This window comes from Myotis yumanensis, unplaced genomic scaffold, assembly GCF_028538775.1.
Source record: "Myotis yumanensis isolate MYYU_CA2020_CCGP unplaced genomic scaffold, mMyoYum1.0.hap1 SCAF_3, whole genome shotgun sequence".
NCBI classification, from domain to species: domain Eukaryota; kingdom Metazoa; phylum Chordata; class Mammalia; order Chiroptera; family Vespertilionidae; genus Myotis; species Myotis yumanensis.
Window position 1 is genome coordinate 204415592 of NW_027223754.1, and position 19134 is coordinate 204434725.

At 50.3% G+C, this 19134-nt stretch overlaps 1 protein-coding gene across 1 annotated transcript in view; it reads right to left on the reverse strand.

Moving 5' to 3' along the window:
* The window catches only part of LARGE1 (LARGE xylosyl- and glucuronyltransferase 1), a 428799-nt gene that overhangs the window by 212328 nt on the left and 197337 nt on the right, over positions 1 to 19134 (reverse strand). Inside the window, exon 3 of the mRNA XM_070410997.1 lies at positions 12669 to 12970. Coding sequence (XP_070267098.1) covers positions 12669 to 12970 — 302 coding nt within the window. The remainder of the gene's footprint in view (positions 1 to 12668; positions 12971 to 19134) is intronic.

Sequence of the window (19134 nt, forward strand, 5' to 3'; positions counted from 1 at the left end):
GCCAAGAACGATCCTGCCCAAGCGGTCAAAAGAGCTGCCGCGAGAAACCCTCTTTAAGAAGAGGAAGGCGATCAGGAGCCCTCCTCCCTGCACCCGAGAGAGGTCACACTGGCCTTTACTGGTGACAAGGACTGGATAGGTGGGGGGTGATGTTCTTATCTGCCCCTCCAGACCCCCTCTCTCTACCCTTCCCCAGCTTCCTCTGTGCCGGGGAGCCGGGCCTTTATAGACCGAATTACAGGCTCCTGTAACTGCTGGGTTCTGGAGGAGTTTGGTCAACGAGGGCGGCAAGGACAGGTCAGATTCCCCGCTCCTGCCAGGGGCCCTCCTACACCTCCAGTTCCTGCTGGTTTCACAAAGCCCCCACCTCCCACCTCCCACCCCTCCCCAGGGTTGCAGTGACTCCCTCCAGGGAGCTTGGCACCCCTCCCTGGTTTCCTTCTGCCCTGCCCAGGCCTTTGGCCCTGAATCACACCCTTCCACTCCTTTGTTTTAATTTTAATGCATTTTTATTGATTTCAGAGAGTGGGAAGGAGAGGGAGGGAGAGATAGACACATCAATGAAGAGAGAATCATTGATCAGCTGCCTCCTGCACTCCCCACACTGGGGATACAAAGCCTGCAACCCGGTTATGTGCCCTGACCAGGAATCGAACTGTGACCTCCTGGTTCTTAGGTCGATGCTCAACCACTGAGCCATGCCAACTGGCTCCCACACCTTTTGAATGAGCCAAGTTTCCTGACCAGTTCTGGTGCCCTTTCCTCACATCCCCTCTGTCCTGGAGGCTGGAGGGGAAGACTCTGAAACCTTCACAGATACAGTGCTTATCCCTAAAGTGAGACTCAGCAGGAGCACACCCTGGTGCCACACACGGGGATGTGTAATTGCACGGATAAAGTTTAAGGAGCTCAGCAAACTCCGCAGACACATGGACCACAAGGCTCTCTCTAAGGAGGCCCATGGAGGCTCCCGCTCACGCCCTTCATCCTGCACAGGGTGCCCTGCCCACCTTGTACGCTGTGAATGTGTACCTGGATGTGTAGGTAGGAGAGCCGTAGCTGTGAACTAGGCTCGCTCCCGATGCTGCTGGGCTCAGCCGCTGTCACTTTTAGGACCCGCAGGAAGAACTCAGGTAGGACAAGAGCATTTCTTGGAGTTTCCAATGTGACAGAAAAAAATCCCCTAGGGCTGTTTTCACATATATGCCAGCTGGGGAAGATAAGCATTATCCCAAAAGAAATTCAGACCAAACTACAGGATGGAGGCAAACGAACGGTGGCCCTGGCAGAAGTCATCAACACTCTGCCTGGCCCTGTTGCCCTAGCAACACCATCCGCAGTGACCCAGAAGGCCTGTTACACCCTGCAGGGCATTCTGCCTGGGGGCACAATTTAGGGAAAACCGTCTCCTATCAGGGGAACAGCAGGAGTGGGAGTGAGAGGGGAAACCGATTTAAAAATGGCGAAAAGTTAGGCTCAGTGTGATGCTGGGACGCAGCTGCAGCCTCCTGGGCAGGGGCCAGGTGGGGAGGCAGCTGCTGTCACGTGGCAGCCGGCAAAGCACACAGCTGGGGACAGAGGCCCACATGAGGGAGTGATGAAAACCAACGAGACTCAGGAGACCTGGGTTTGAGCTGCATCTTCAACGCTGCGTCGCCGTGTGACCTTGAAGCAGGCACTTAATGTCCCTGAGCCTCACTGGCTCATCTGTAACATGCATGTAAAAATGTGCGCCCTGTTGGGTTGCTGTGAGGACCAGACGCTTGGGTGCAAGAAGGTGCGGGTGGTGAGCTGCTTACTCACGCTTACTGGATGCACACGCAGCAGAAGGGGACCTTGGTCTCCATCTCCCTGCTGCCACTTGCCCTGTATTTCAGGGACATCCCACTGCTTACCCTCAAGGGGCTGTTGCATGCACCAGACCCCTGCGAGGCTTGTTAGCACAGAGAGCTGGGCCCTCCCCCGGGGCTCCCGATTCAGGGCTTGGCCAGGGGGTCTGAGGGTTACCTGCATCCAGGTGATGCTGATGGCCCAGGGACCACACTCTGGAAACCACTGCTCCATCTAAAGCACTTTGAGGTGCCCTGGCCAGTGTGGATCAGTTGGTTGGGCATCGTCCAGTGCATCACAAGGTGGCATATTCGATTCCTGGTCAGTGCCCATGCCTGAGTTGTGGGCCAGATCCCCAGTAGGGGGTGTGCAGGAGGCAGCTGATCGATGTTTATCTCTTCTCTCTCTCTCTCTCTCTCTCTCTCTCTCTCTGTCCCTCCCTCCCTCCCTCTCTCTCTCCCCCTTTTCCTACCCTTCTCTCTAAAAATCAATAAAAATAAATAAGTAAATAAATAAATAAAACACCGAGAAATGTCTGGTAAAAACTCAAGAGACGTTAGCTGTGCTTATGTTGAGAGGGTATGAGGGGCGTTCACAGAACCCATTCCGAATACCTTTCCTCCTTCACTTGTATAAAACCAGTAAGGGTGGCAATCCCAGGCCTTCCAGGATGAGGGACAGGCAAAGCGATGCAGCTTCCACAGTGCAAAGAACAAAGCCCTGGAAGTCAGGAGAGCCGGATGGCGCCCCAGCTCTGCCTCTGGCCAGCTGGGTTACGCTGGGCAAGTTACTTAACCTCTCTGATCCTCAGTGACTCCTTTATAAAAAGAGGGCTTTAGAACTTCTGGGCAGAGTTTTCCTAATATCTAAGGTTTTCCAAAATTCAAGGTGAAGAAAGAGGGACCCAGAGCAGTTAAGTACCTTGTCCGAGGTCCCATGGCTCAGCCGGTTGGTGACAAATGGGTAGAGTTCAGAATCCCACACTACCCTGCTTCAGTAAAGCATACATGTAACGATTAAAATAAAATAAAAAGTATCACTAATGGGGCACTTAATAGCATCTTACAAACTTCCAGGGCACCTTTCCTCCCTTGGGAAACTACCGACAGGATTTTATTTGCTCAAAATACTGGATTATGGACCCAAAAGACACAATTATTTCAACCTCGTAGAAATCAGGAGACACCTGTTAACGGCAGGGGAAGCCAAAGCCATGCCGGGACTTGGCAAGGGGCAGGCGAATGGCAGGGGCAACAGGGCCCAGTGGGGGGACAAGATGGGCCAAACCTCCAGGGGATACCCTGAGTGCCTCTTCCAGAGTCAAGGTCCAATAAATGAGCCAGAAGTGAATGCCCATCCGGCCTCCTCCATCCTGCACATTCCTGGCCTGCTTTACGATTGGTCTGCTGTGTCAGGAAGAATAGCATGACCTGGGGAAGTGGAAACCCAAGCGTTTCTGGGAAAGCACATGAATGGGTGAGACGATCTGGGGTCAACAGAAGTTTCATGGGTAGGGCAGACCCATGTTCAGGCAAATGTGTTGTCCAAATACCGCCTGATACTGATCCACCGCGGTAGCTGCATGCTGCGCTCCTACCTACGGGGCCTCTGGGTGGCTGGCCTGACCCCAAAATTTGACACACATTCGCCAAACATTCGCTCATTCTGCAAATGAGGACTGAGCACCTACTGTGCGCCAGGCTCAATGGTGGGAGCTGAGGGCACACAGCAGTGAGCAAACGACTCCATCCTGCCACCACCACGGGAGCTGGCATTCGCATTGGGGGACACAGAAAACAGACAGACAAATAGGCAGGGTGTCCCTCAAAATGTGTACACACTTTAAAGCTGATGGCTCCATTGATGTTCCTTTCTTTTCAGAGTTAACCCGCTGGAATTAATAATTATTCAGAGTATGTAAACATTTTTGGAATACCCTGTATAAATAATTAAAATATATAGAATGCTGGATGAAAATGAAGCAAGGGATAAAGGACCTGTGTGGGTGGTGAGGAGGGCCCTGAGGCTAAAGTGGGGTTGTTTGGGCAGCTATCACTTTAAGGACACACGGGAACAAACACGTAAAGTAAATGAGGAAATGAGCCTGTAGGGATACAGGCTGCACGCTCCAGGCAGCGGACAGAGCAAGGGAGCCGGCGTGCGTCAGGACCACGGGGGAGCCGGGCTGCCTGGGAGAGAGGCAGTGAGGAGGACGGTGAGCTGAGGCCACAGGGGGCACATGGGGCTGACCCTTCGAGCTCACTGTCATTTGTAAGAACTTGCCTTTCCCAGTGTGTGAGGAGAGAAGCCACGGGAGGGCTCAGAGCTGAGAAATGGCCTGATCTGACTTTTCTTTCCAAAGGCTCTCTCAAGATGCCAGTGGAGAACAGGTGTTCCGTGTGTGTGTGTGTGTGTGTGTGTGTGTGTGTGTGTATGGGTGGGGGCAGGGGAGCAAGGGAGGAAGCAGAGAGAACAGTCCAGAAGCTACTGCCATAAGCCAGGTGTGGTGGGCGTGGCCAAATGCCCCTTCCATAGGTACATGTTGCGCGGGCTGCTCAGAGTGCTGTCCCCACGCAGCTGCGAGCTGTCACACCTCCGGGAATTGCCAGGAGGTCAGCCCCTTCCTGGCGTGACCACACCCTATAAATCTCACAGCATCCACGGTGCTGGCCCCATAGACACCCCTCCATGGACAGTCCACACGGGAAATTCCATCTCGGGTGCTTCACAGCACAGCAAGCAGGAGGTGTGCGGGTCAGGGAGGCAGTGGAGGAGGGGAGACAGGGCCAGGTAACATATTCTTTCAAAATCCTCTGTGATCAGTTTGTAGTCCGCTTCTGCAGTGAGAGAAGCTATCACAGATTAAGATTTACAGCCTGTGGTGAGGATGTGGAGAAATTGGATCCCCATGCACTGCAGCTGAGAGTGTAAAATGGTGCAGCCGCGATGGAAAAGGGTATGGTGGTTCCCAGAAAAATTAAAAATAGAATTAGCATATAATTGGGAAATCCCTCATCTGGAGAGAGAGAGATATGCCTCCAAAAGAACTGAAAGCAGCCCAGCCAGTGTGGCTCAGTGATTGAGCATCAACCTATGAATCAAGAGGTCATAGTTCAATTCCCGGTCAGGGGATGTGCCCAGGTTGCGGGCTCGATTCCAGTGTGGGGCAAACAGAAGGCAGCTGATCAATGATTCTCTCTCATCATTGATGTTTCTCTCTCTTTCTCCCTCTCCCTTCCTCTCTGGAATCAATAAAAATACATACAAAAGAACTGAAAGCAGGATCTCAAATAGATATTTGCACACCCAGGTTCATAGCAGCACTATCCAGGATGGCTAAGAGATGAAAGCAAACCAAGTGTCCATTGTCAGGTGAAGAAATAAACAAAATGTGGTGTATACACACACACACACACACACACAATGGAGTAATATTCTTCCTTATAAAAGGAAGAAAATCCTGTCACATGCTATAGCATGTACGAACATTGAGGACATTACACAAAGTAAAATAAGCCAGCCACAAAAGGACAAATGCTGAATGATCCATCCCACTTATACGAGGTACCTAAAGTTCACGAATTCACAGACAGCAGATGGTGGTTTCCAGGGACTGGGGCGAGGGAAAGAGTTGTTTAATGGGTGCAGACTTTCTGTTTTGCAAGATGAAAAAGTTCTGGAGGTCTGTCCTACAACAACATGCACACAATCAGCACGGCTTGAGCTGTGCACTTAAAAATGATTAAGTGGGTAACTTCATGTTACCTGGTTTCACTGTTTCATTGTTCCACAATCAAAAACCAAAAAAGATTCCCAATGTGGACCTGTGCTTTTTAGCTATGTGGCCTCGACAAGCCTAAACCTTCCCATTGATGAAATTAGGGAGGTGAAAATGCTTCCATGAGCTAACATATGTAAAGTGCAGTGTCTAACACCTAACCCACAGCGCATGAAAGCAGATGTGGTTGGGATCATCACCACCCACAGCCCGCCCCACCTCCATGGCACTCCTGCTCTGAGCCAGCTGGAGGACTAGCTGAGCCTCCTTGTTTCTGTAATGTGCCCTCAGGTGAGGATGCCCTGGTGCGTCCCCGTCTTGGAAGATGTAATACCACCTGGTGGAACCTCAGCTTCCTCACCTATAAACAAGGGGTAATAATATGCCAACGTCCAGGGCTGTTGGGCAGAGAGAGATGATTCATGTAGAGGGCTTAGAGCCGGGCACCCTGTAAGTAGTAGGTATGTATCAGCTGCCATTATTATTAACTAGAGCAGCGGTTCTCAATCTGTGGATCGCGACCCCTTTGGGTCAACCCCAGACTTCTGACCTCAAATCCAATGTGCTCTCCTCGGTGTAGCATCACAGACCACCGACACCTGCCTCCCGTGGACCTCATCCCTCCCTGTTCCAAAGCTGGACCACCCCCTAAATAAAGGACTCGCCCCTACTTATCTACACGGTGAGCCTCTAGAGCAGCAGTTCTCAACCTGTGGATCGTGACCCCTTTGGGGGTTGAATGACTCTTTCACAGGGGTCCCCTAAGACCATCGGAAAACACATATATAATTACATATTGTTTTTGTGATTAATCACTATGCTTTAATTATGTTCAATTTGTAACAATGAAATTGGGGGTCACCACAACATGAGGAACTGTATTAAAGGGTCGCGGCATTAGGAAGGTTGAGAACCACTGAACTAGAGGCTCGGTGCACAAAATTCATGCCCTGGGGGTGGGCGGAGTCTCTCATTCTGATTGCGAGAGGGGGCAGGCCAGGCCAAGGGATCCCACCAGTGCATGATCAGGGCTGGGGAGGGACTCGGGAGGGCTAAGGGCATGTCCAGCCCGTTTCACTCAGTCCCGATTGGCCAGACCGGAGCAGCAAACTAATCTACCGGTCAGAGTGTCTGTCCCCTGGTGGTCAGTGCACATCATAGCGAGCAATTGAGCAGCCTTAGCATATCATTAGCATATTATACTTTGATTGGTTGAACGGATGACTAGACATATTAGGCTTTTATTATATAGGATTATTATTATAAACGAGTTTATAGTATGAGAAGGCTCTACATTCAAGGTATGGAGCCTTAAATGTTCTCAAAAGCTAGGCCTCAGTTTCTCCCTTCTGCCTTCACTCCCACCCGCTTCAAGGAAGAACTGGGACAGTCTCTCCCACACTGTTGAAAGGAGGGCATTAAAATTTGCCCAGTTCCCTCTGCTCTGTCCAATGCGGGTGCTGCCTTTACTGGCTTCACATACGAGGGGGCAGGAGGCACGGAATGAAGAGATGAGCCACCAAATCTCTCATCATCAGGGCCACGATGACAACTAGGGAAAATGAGGACAGAACTCTTCTGGTTCTTCACTTCAGCTTCGGCTTCTTTGTTTTTGTTGTGGGTACACCCTCAAAAATTAATTTTCTAAGAGGACGCACTATCTGGAGCAGATCAAGGCAGGCCTGTTCAGGAGGCTCAGACAGGAGGCTGCTGGAGACGGGCCCTTGCTACGGCCATGGTGTGCCAGCCAGCCTCCAAGGCTGTCCTCACAGCTTCTGGCCAGCTGGTACCCACGGCCTGTGGGAACTCTCCTGCACTCTCAGGGCTGATGGGTGGGGCCAGCAGAACTGGGCAGGAGCAGAGGTACATACCGCCCAAGGCTAGGTCAGCAAAGAGACTGTGGCTCCTGCCTTGCTCCGCGGAATCGCTTACCGGGAAAACTAGCTGCCGTGTTGAGAGAACACTCAGGCAGTTCAGTGGAGGACCCTCGAGGAGTCCCACGGAACTGCGGCCCCAGCCAGGCCCGTGTGCCATCCTGGAAGCGCAGCCTCCAGCCCCAAGCAAGCCCACAGGTGACCGCAGCCCCAGCGGGTGTCTTCACTGCCACCTCCTGTGAGATCTCAAGTCCCAACCCTGTACGCTGCTCCCAGACTGCTCATTTTCGGAAGCTGCACGAGATAATAAACGCTTATTGTTTAAGCCGTTAGGTGTTGGAGATAACACGCTATGAAGCAATAAATAACTATGAGACTCAGGGAAGGCACCTCAGAGGTGACGGGAGCAGGACTCCCTGAAAATTGCCGCCTAAGAAATCTTACGAGGCTCCTCCATCTACAACAGTCCCTAATGCCAGGGCTGACATTTAGGGAAGATATTTTAGTGGATCTACATCCTCGAATGAGCTCCAGAGGCGATGCATGAAGCGAATGAAATGCGAGTCCATGGGTTATGCCAGTGTCTTCCAATAGTCACGTGGTACACGGGAAGATTGGAGGCGCACACCCCTCCACTGCTGGGATCTATACTAATAAAAGGGTAATATGCAAATTGGTCGGGACGCCCTCACAGTAACGACCAAACAGCAGGCTGCGTGGGGTGACAAGGCCGGCAGGAGGGTTAGTGAGGGACGACCAAATGCCTGAACTGCAGGCTGCATGGGGCCACCAGGCCGGCAGGGGGGTTAGTGAGGGACGACCAAATGCCTGAACTGCAGGCTGCATGGGGCCACCAGGCCGGCAGGGGGGTTAGTGAGGGACGACCAAATGCCTGAACTGCAGGCTGCATGGGGCCACCAGGCTGGCAGGGGGGTTAGTGAGGGATGACCAAATGACTGCGCAGTAGGTTGCATGAGGTGACCAGACCGGCAGGGGGGTTAGTGAGGGATGACCAAACACTTGAACAGCAGGCTGCATGGGGTGACAAGGTTGGTGGGGAAGGGGGGGCAGTAAGGGGCAACCAGGCTGGCGGGGGAGGGCAGTTAGGGGCAACCAGGCCGGCAGGGGGAGCAGTTAGGGGTGATCAGGCTGGCAGGCAGAGGAGGTTAGGGGTGATCAGGCTGGCGGGGGAAGGGGCAGTTAGGGGCAATCAGGCAGGTAGGCAGGTGAGCAGTTAGGAGACAGCGGTCTCGGATTGTGAGAGGGATGTCCAACTTCCAGTTTAGGTTCGAAACCGTCCCACTCCCCGGAATTGGGCATAAACTGGCAGTTGGACATCTCCCAAGGGATCCTGGATTGGAGAGGGTGCAGGCTGGGTTGAGGGGATCCCCACCCCCCATCCCCCGTGCACGAATTTCATGCACCAGGCCTCTAGTATTATATAAAAATCCTGGAAGACATAGGAAATAGGAAATAGATCAAACAGCTCAAAATACTGCAGGTTGGTTAGGGGCCCAGTAAACGCAGGTGAGAGGTGACAAGTGTTATAAGCGTAATGCCTAAAGCCAAATGGTAGCTAACAAATGCAGCCACAATCTGGAAGGCAATTTAAAACCACCCAACTTCTTTCAAAGGAACAGACACATCCCTGCTTAGACCCACTGAGAAATGAGAACCCTCGTGAGGTGGCTATGACCCCCAATGTGAAAGCGGACCCCCATATCGTTAACTGGTCACCCGGAAGGAAGCCTTCTGAGACGAGGCATCTGCCAGAACAAGAACCGGGGCTCTGAGGCTGAGGTAAGGGTGGGTCGCAGGAGCGATCAGGCACAGAGCATTTAATACTGTGGTTCACAGCATGGATTCTGGAAGCTTAGATATAATGCCAGCTCCACCTCTTCCTGGCAGTGTGACTTGAAATAATTATTTCACCTTTAGCTTTCTAATCTTTAAAAGTTAGGAAGTATGTTGTGGGGACGAAGTGAGAGATGTTATGCAAGTGTCGTGTCTGGTAACATTTAGCAGTGTCTGGTAGACGTTAGTGTGTATTACTAGTACACTGCTACCAAGAAATAAAGTTCAAAGCACAGAGAACAGGAAAGAAAGATCCCCCTTAAAGGTGGTCTGACATCAGACAGTACCATTCGCCTGACCTTTCATAACGACCACGTCAATTGTTGCTGCTGAAAGTATATCCACATATGTTTAGACATCCCTCCCACTGAGAGATGGGGTGTGTGTTTCTACCCCCTTGTAACTGGGTGGGCTTTTGTGCATGTTTCAACGCCACCAGCAGAGCAGACACTATGTGACTTCTGAGCCAGGTCATAAAGTACCTCGCTCTGGCTTGCTTGCTGGAGTACTTGTACTTCAGCTGCCAGGAAAGCAGCCGACTGCCCTGTAGCTGCCATGTTGTGAGGAAGCCCAACTAGCCCCTGCAGAAAGACCACAGGGAGAGGCCAGAGTCTCCAACAGGAAAAAGCAGCGATGCCAGGCCAGCCAGCCCCCACTGCTCCAAGCCTGCACTATTCCAGCTCCAGCCACAAAATAAGGACATTAATTTAAGGGCCCCCAACCAGAACCACTCAGCTAAGCAAAATTCCCAAGCCCTGGATCCACACAAACTACAAGAGGTAATAAAACCACAGGTGTCTGAAGCCACTACATTTTAGGGGATTTGCTAGGAAACTGGAATATCAATATCTGCCATAGGTATATATGACACTCATAAGGAGTTCGTTTCCCACCCGCTACCTCATTTCGTCCTCACAATTGCACTTGGAAAACATATTCTCATTTTATAGTGATGAAGCAGACTCTACGGAGCACCCAGATTGTTCAAAGTCACATGACTAGTGAGTGGCAAAGCAAAGATTCCTGGTCAGGAACTCTGACTCCAGGTCCAGTGATTGTTCTGCTGCTCCATAGCTGATGCCCGAAGGAGAACAGAAATGCAAGAAAAATATACATATCTGTACACACATAGGCACAAGGGAAGATCAAAGAGAATCATTCTGCTCCAAGTCTCAAAGCACAAAGAACTAGCCCCTCGCGGGGGCAGCCCTGCCCTGACAGCAGAAATGCAGGGATCACACGGGCAGCTAGCTGCAAACCACATGATTAGGAAATGATGAGAGTCACAGGGCCGGTGAGGGCCCCCCCATTTCTATCATCAGATAATCTCAGCTGACAGCCTGGGCATCATTACAGAGGAGTTTTCAGAAACACTTGTCATTCTCTAAAGAAGTTTCAGACCAACAGGAGATGAGGGTGACGTCCCTGGTTACAGGGGCCTGCATCTGACAGCAGGTCAAGACTAGCTTCAGCCCTAGCGGTTTGGCTCAGTGGATAGAGCGTTGGCCTGTGGAGTGAAGGGTCCCAGGTTCGATTCTGGCCAAGGGCACATGCCTGGGTTGCAGGCTCAATTCCCAGTAGGGGGAGTGCAGGAGGCAGCCAATCAATGATTCTCTCTCATCATTGATGTTTCTATCTCTCTCTCCCTCTCCTTTCCTCTCTGAAATCAATAAAAATATATTAAAAAAAAAAAAAAGACTAGCTTCAGCACTTGTAACCACCACGGGTTAGATGAAGGGAGGCTTCTATTTTGACTCCATTGACTGACATTCTTGTTTGCCTCTATGGCTTTTTCACTAAAATTTATAGACACCAAACCATGGAGACAGAGGATGTATACTGCTGATGGGTATGAAGCCAGCATCTCAAGGTAAATGTGTTCCCAGAGGAGATTACTTTGGAATAAGATGCCAGGAGATCAAGGCTTTCAAACTCATCTATGGAAGATCTGAACAGGACCAGGGGGGCTCATCACAGATAATAAATTTACCAAAAATCACTTTTTAAGTGTGTAAGAAGTAACATTACTGATTAACACAAAGAAAGAGGAAAACAAATATAATCTAATTCTCAGGTGCAAGTCAAAAAACTAAAAAATAAGTTATAGTAACAAGCAGCAACCTCAAGGTCCAATTCCTAGATTCCTACATCACCTTTCAAAGAGCCCAGGGATAGAGAATCACATCATGCATGTGTGCCTTCAAGCAGTGAATTCCAGTGTCCACAATCTCAGAATCACCTGAATAGATTCTTTTAATACTCAGATTTTTGGGACCTACCCCCAAGGAACAATGACTCTGCATCTGGAGACGTACACAGAACTTTAAACATTAAATAATTTAAATTAAAAATATGACTTAATCTTGGTTTGCCACTATTTTTGTCATTTTGCTCTTTCATAGAAATTTCTCTACATATATGTAGTACAGGCAGGTATTACTTTTCAGATTTAGTGAGGGGACATCTGAAGGTCAGAGAGGTGAGGTCATTTGCTCAAGTACTCTCAGCAGAAACCAGCAGAGCTGGGATATGAACTCGGGCTTCTGTGTGTCTCCAAAGCTCTTGCTCTTAACAGGGAAGCTCTAATTCCTGTCCATTGGGAACTAGAAGCAGCAGGAAATGAGTGAACGAGAGTAAAAGCGTGTGTGTGTATTCAGTACACAGTAAGCATGGTTGTATGAATGAGGGGGGGAGGGTGATAGGAAGAGGGTAAGTTTTCCAAATGTCTAGAGAGTTACTAAGAAATAAAGCATACCCTAAAAGGAGCAAAGTGATATGAAGCTATGAAAGTTCAAACCACTGCCTTCGATGAGCAGTAAGTCTCTGGTTCTGAATTGTAGAAGCTGTTCCTGAAGTGAGAATGAGACCCGAGGGAGCTGCCCAACAGGGCCACCATCCCGAGTACACCACTCACACTGTAGTCTAAGTCAGTGGTTAACAACCGGTGGTCCACGGACCACTGGTGGTTCGTGAGGTCCGAAAGGTTGGCGACCCCTGGTCTAAGTAACAGGGGTCCCCCGGGTGACAACCAGGTGTATAAACCTTGAGCAGGTCCAAATGAACTGCAAAGAAAGGGGAGCTGGCTTCCATCAGTTTGCCTTTTGATATCTTTGTAGTGTAGGCTTTCTTATCCCCATTTTTCAGGTGGCAAAACTGAGGCTCAGAGGCTAACGGTTTGTCAGGCCAACAGCAGAGTTAGTGGCCATGTCAGATTCACACCCAGGTCTGAGTCAAGAGCGCCAGCCCTGTCCAGGCATCTGGTGGTGCTTCTAGGCCAGCATTTGCAAGGGGTGGGGGCAGTTGGGCCTTGGATGGTTCTAGGTGCTCTTTACCTCACACTTCTCCACGACTGGCTGCTGCCCACACTCGGAGCTGTTGCCCGCCACGATGCCAGCTCGAAGGTTCTCGCTGTCCCCAGTACCCTCTTCCATGGAGTAGGTCTTGGAGTGGTTGCCACGGCGATGGGCTGGGGCCCTGCCCTGGGCCAGGCTGAGCTGCCTGCGGAGGGCTCGGTTCTCCTCCTCCACCTCACGCACCCGCACCTCCAGGCTCTCGCGCTCCCGCTGGCCAGGGGCCGAGTACCGGGGACTGTGTGGCTGGGACTCCAGCGGAGACAGCGACACGGGCTTCCCATCTGTGGGTGCAGAAAGACCAGGGAAGAGTTAACCCAGAGTGAATCACACCCCAGCCCCTCCACGTACCCCAAACATGCATTACTACATCGCGAAGTTCTTCTCACAATCCCATTTACAAGAGAAAACAGATGGAAAGTGGGTTACAAATAAATGCATCCAGACGGAGCTGGGAACAAAGTTGAGAACAGAATGACTTATTACGGTGATAAAAACTAACATGCTGTTTCAAGAAGACAATCATAATATAATTTTTCCTAATTAAATGCACTGTCTTCTTTTCCTGACTTGACACGTTACTAGCTCGACACTCTTGTTATCAATAAAGCATTATGACTATGAAGGAGGAGGAAGAGTGGAGAAGGAGGAGAATGGGAAGAAAAAGGGAGGTGAGGAGTAGAAGGACGTGGAAGTAGGCAAAAAAGGAAGGGGGGGGAGAAATATGAATAATGATTAAGTTTATTTAGTTCTTCCTGGGTAAACTCCTATTCATCCTTCAAAACCCTATTTCAGAAGCATCACTTCCCAGGGGAAACTTTCAAACTGCAGGCAAAATATCCTTCAACATGTCCCAAAAGTGTTTTGTACATAAGCACTATATAAATATACCTGTAATATTGTATTTGGTAAATTATTTCATCAAATATTTTCTGTGAAGATTAGGAATTCAGTAAGGACAAAGACTGGGCCTTACTATACTATTTATCTTTGTGGTAACATTACCATAATATCCAATAAATGCTGGAAGGGTGGATGCATGAGTCCGTGCCAAGAGTAAAATAATTAAGGTCAGCAAGGAAGCAGAAAGTAGGACTGTAATCAATCTCAAAGTTTTCCCAGAAAAGCAGTTACCATTCCACGGAGTGCCAGCAACACTCCATTTAACAATCATACACAGAGATGATAGGTAAGGCTTTCAAAGCCACACAACCGGGGCGCAGTGATGTCAGAATGCGTAACCAGTCTTCCTGATGCCCGAGCCTGTACGCTCTCCACTTAAGTGCAGTTTCAGAATAGGCTAGAGAGCCACGAATTAAAAGTAACATTACGCCCCGCCGGTATGGCTCCGTGGTTGAGCATTGACCCATGAACCAAGAGGTCACCAGTTCGATTCCCAGTCAGGGCCCATGCTCAGGTTGTGGGGGCTTGATCCCCAATAGGGGGCTTGCAGGAGGCAGCCGATCACTGTTTCTCTCTCATGGATGTTGATGTTTCTATCTCCATCTCCCTCTCCCTACCTCTATCTCTAAAAAAACAAACGAACAAAAAACAATAAAAACATTAAAAAAACACATTATTAATGTAAAACCCCATCTCCCAAGGATACTTAGCAAAACACCCTGCGCACAGTAGGCTCAGTGCATGCCTACCACCCAGGAGCCCCAGCAACACAAGGCACAGGGAACGGTGTCGCTCCTCTGTGCCCACGCCCCTGAAATCCTGGATGCAGCTCCACCACAGCTGCCTCAGAGACTCCCCAGTAACCACCACGTCTCCAGCAATTACCCTCTCTCAGCCGCCTGCCAGAAAAACACTCCTCCTTTTTCATCCTTCAAGTTTTTCTTCTCCCTGTCCACGCCCCACTGAGCTTCCAAACTGTCCCAGGAAGTCAGTGTGACTCAGAAAACTTGAGGATCAAAGGAAGAGGCGAAGCACACCCCGCGGTTCCCGTGCTGCCTTCGGCATCGCCTGTACCCAGGGCCTTTTGATGTACCTTGGGCCTTCACAAACACGGCTCCCTTTTTCCCTCTTAATCACCTCGGGGTTAAACTCCTGGGTGCCCGCTCCTCTCCCATCCAGGCAGCAAACAGGACTCGCGGAATGACACTGCCCGGGACCACAATCAAAGGCCAGGGCGAGTGTGTGGGAACGTGAAGCCACAGGTCAATGAGGGTTACACTGTCGCTGAGCTGGCCAATTATGAGCTGTGACCCAGGCTTTTGAAACCGGTCTCCCTGTTTGGTCAAATCAAATCAGTTCCGCCGAGAATGAAAAAGAATAAGCAGGCAACAGCAACTGTGTTTTCTCAGCCGACATCCACCCTTGGGGCAGGGGTGGGAGAGGGGCATTGAGCCTGGCAGTGGGCAGTGTGGCGAGTTGCGTGGTGCCGGCTGTGTGTCTGCGCCCAGCCGGGCAGTTCACGCTGAGGATGTCTTAAGTCATCATGGCCCAGGCAGGTGGCCATTGGTGACCTCATTACGGATGAGGACATTGAGACCCTAAAAGCGTAAGCCGTGTTCCCACAGTGGTGCAGCGTGATTAGATCCGAGGTGAGTGAGAGGTACAGGAGCCCTCGGGCACAAGGTCTTGGGGAACATTTTGGGTAGGAACCCAAGAATCTCTGGGAGCCCACAAAATGCACGACAAATGGGAACTATGAGTGGGTTCTTTGCAGGGGTTACTTAAATGCTCCCAGTGTCAGTGTTCCCTTCTGTGAAATGGGAGCAGAAATGCTAACCTTACAAGGAGGACAGAAGGCTTAAGTAAGATCCCAAAATGCAAGCACCAAGCCCTGTCCCAGGGAGTCGCTCAGTATAAAGTAATTCCTCCAACTCCTTCCCAGTGCAGGTCGTGGTATCACAGGTAAGATGAGCTGATAATGATAAAGGTGGTCAATTTTCTGAACACTGTGCTGTTCTGAGTGGTCTATGGGAGGAGCAGCCAGCAAACCAGGGCTTCCTCTGACACCGTCCTGCTTTCAGCCTTAGGTGGGTCCGAGTTCGCCCAGGGGGACAGGGAAGCTCAGGCAGGTTTCCCACGGGGCCTCATTGCCCCCCCTGCGCCTCTCCAGAAAGCCCATTTGACATGTTTATGGGAAGTACATTTCAATTCTTTGATTATCTATCCTATATAATAAAAGGCTAATATGCAAATAGACCGAACAACGGGACAAACAACCGGTCGCTATGATGTGTGTTGACCATGAGGGGGCGTGTGTGGAACATGGTGGGTGTTGGCTGCAATGGGATGGTGGAGCAGGTGAGCAGGGGCACCAGACCAAGGCAGGGTGCCGGTCACTGTCATCGGGGCAAGCCTCTGGTGGTTATTGAAAATTCTTTCCTTCTGTGTGCCACGGTCCTGCCCAGCACTTGCACCTGCTGCTGGTGCCAGACCAGCTTGCACCCACTGCCAGCGCCGGCCCTGCTTGTACCCGGTGCCTGGCACTGGTCCCAATCACTCGGCGCCATCAGCGGGTGTGAGCGGGGGCTGCAGGCCCTGATTGCCCCTGAGGGCTTCTTCACCTCCCCCTGCTCCTGAGGGGTGATTGGGGCAGCAGCCGCCGCTCACACCCGCTGCTGGTGCCAGCCCCAATCACTCTGTGCCATCAGCAGGTGTGAGTGGGGCCAGTGCCATCAGGGCGTGAGAGCGGTGGCAGTGGGAGCCGGGCTGCCGGCAGACACAAGGACTGGGGGCTGCAGCGGGAGGGCTGCGTGGGGGTGCAGAGGATGGGCCGAGACCCGCCCCTGTGCCTACCACAGCCTCGCGGCCCACAGTTCCTTTCAAGGTGCACGAATTTGTGCACTGGGCTCCTAGTATCTACACTAATAAAAGAGAAACATGCAAATTGGTGTCACTCCACTACACCCACCAGCCAATCAGGATGAGTATGCAAATTAATCCAACAAAGATGGCGGCTAATTTGCATATGCAGGTGCGGAGGGAAGACTGAAGACAGGGTAGAAGGAAGCCAAGCGCTACAGAAGGGAGCAAGGCAGAAGACACGGGAGCGGAGTCGAGGCAGCAGAGACAGGAGGGAGTGAGGCAGTGGAGAAGGGAACGAATATCAACATCCCTTCTCTGCTTTGCTCCGGCCTCAGGAAGCCCTATTCTTGCAGGAATGGGACCAAGGAAGCCCTATTCTTGCAGGAATCTTCCTGCAACAGGCCTCTAGTATATATATAAAAGCCTAAGCAACTAGCTGGCTGGTAGCTCTGACACGCAATGACCACCAGGAGGCAGACGCTCAACGCAGGAGCTGCGGAGCTGCAGTGACTTGGCAGCTGTGGTTCTCAGGTGATGCACCCAAAATCAGAGAGGAGGGAGCCTGATTCCGGGGTGCATCACCCAAGAACCGCCCTCTCCCAATCCGGGACCTTTTGGGGGCTGTTGGAGAGCCGGTTTTGGCCCAATCCCCGCAGGCCAAGCCGAGGGACCCCACGGTGCACTGGTCCTCTAGTTCTTTGATAATTAGACATAAATAAAGGGTAATTATGCAACTCCCTGGCAACTACAATTCCAGGGATACTGGAGGGGAAATGCTCTCAACATCCTGTGCCCATTTCTATGGACCCTTCTTCGACACCAAATGGCTTGAACCAAACTTTGCTGTACATTCATCACCAATGAAGACACACGGAATAATAAACGCCAGGCCTCAAAGAGGGAAGTCGTGTTGGAAAGGCAGTCCCCGTGCTATGCCCAGGGTCCAGGCGGAGTCATTGTCCTACGTCCCAGAAGTTGGAGCCAGCCTTGCTGGGAGGAAGCGACAGGGATGCCACAGAAGGGCTGCTCACTGTGGGGGAAAACAGGGACTGCTCCCTCCCAAAAGCCTCCAACGGGATTTTCTGGAGGTTGTCTTTGGCATCCGAAGCAACCCAGCGTTCCAGCAAAGGCCTCGGAGATCTTCTGGCAAAGACAGAACAACAGTGAGAAGAGGGTTGGTTCCTCACAAGCTCCGAGAGAGAATCTGCAATCGTAAGGCCGGGGAGGGCTCCGAGGTTTGTTTCCTCCTAACAGGCGAAATGCGATTTGACTTTTTCCTCCATGAAATTGTTTTCCAGAGCCTTGTCTTAAAGAGCTTCATTAAGTCAAGCAGATGAAGACATTCTTAGTGCCAGTGTGCTGTGTCTCTAGCTGGGTTTTGGCTGTAAGTGCTGAAATGTACCCTGATGAGCAATGATGTCAGTGTTTTGCTCCTTGAAACTTGAGATTCAATGATTTCAAAGCTTCAAATTATTATTTTTCTTTTTTTGCCAAATATCCTAAGTTCTGAAAGTTGGAAACAGTCAGTCTTTGAACTACTGTTCTCACAATACAGTAACTGAGTCTTTCTGCTTCTAAAGCCACCAATCCTATTCCTGTTGGATATCCAAGAAGTCTAAGCATGGGCAGAAGGACTTTGGTTAGCAGCATTCAATTCATCACCAAACTCAGCAGAAGATAATGTATATAGTGCTTTATATTTTTAAGATGTTTTTATTGATTTCAGAGAGAGGAAGGGAGAGGGAGAGAGAGATAGAAACATCAATGACGAGAGAGAATCACTGATCGGCTGCCTCCTACATGACCCACACTGGGGATTGAGCCCACAACCTGGGCATGTGCCCTGACCAGGAATTGAACCACAACCTCCTGGTTCATGGGTTGATGCTCAATCACTGAGCCACACTGGGCAGGCAGTACTCTATTTTTTTAATATATAATTGAACAACTGGACAGTGGAGCCGAATTCTTATCTTAGATCACTAGGCCGTTTAGTAAACATAATGGGTGCGTAACAACACAATGCATCCCAGAAAATGTGAGTACATATTCCCTCCAAATCTGGAGAATCAACCAGTGTGTGAGGGCAAAAATCAATTCACATTCCAATCGTGTTTGACCACCCTCGGCCCCTTTAGCTCCTTAACTACCATCACTTTTTGCATGGCCACCAGTTCTCATGTTGGTCTCCGCTGGTTGAGCTTGAGAAGGCAGCATTTCCCTGGCATAGCATCTTGCACCGTTTTCTATACACATGCAATGGTTGGACCCAATAACCCTTCATTGATAGAGTCATCAAAACGAAAAGCGAAACAAGAATGAAGATTCTATCCTTTGCAAAGCATGAACGGGGCATGCTCACCCAGGCCCTCAACATGGCCCTTGATAGTAGAATCAGATAGAAATATTCCAGAAATTCTCCTTCATTGTCTCTCTGGCAGCACTCAAGATGGAAGATTTTGTAAGTATGTTTCCACTGATCAATTTTTTTTAATGTTAGCAATAACTGTGTTATTTTGTATAAAATATTTATAGCCCTTATAAAATCCCACTAGTATGACCCAAAATGGCAAATCATATGTGCTAGGGAGAATCATATTTTTCAGTAAAAATTTTTAATAAGGTCTTGATTTTTTTAAACTAAAAATCTTATTCAAATCAAGAGAGTCAAATGAGACGATTC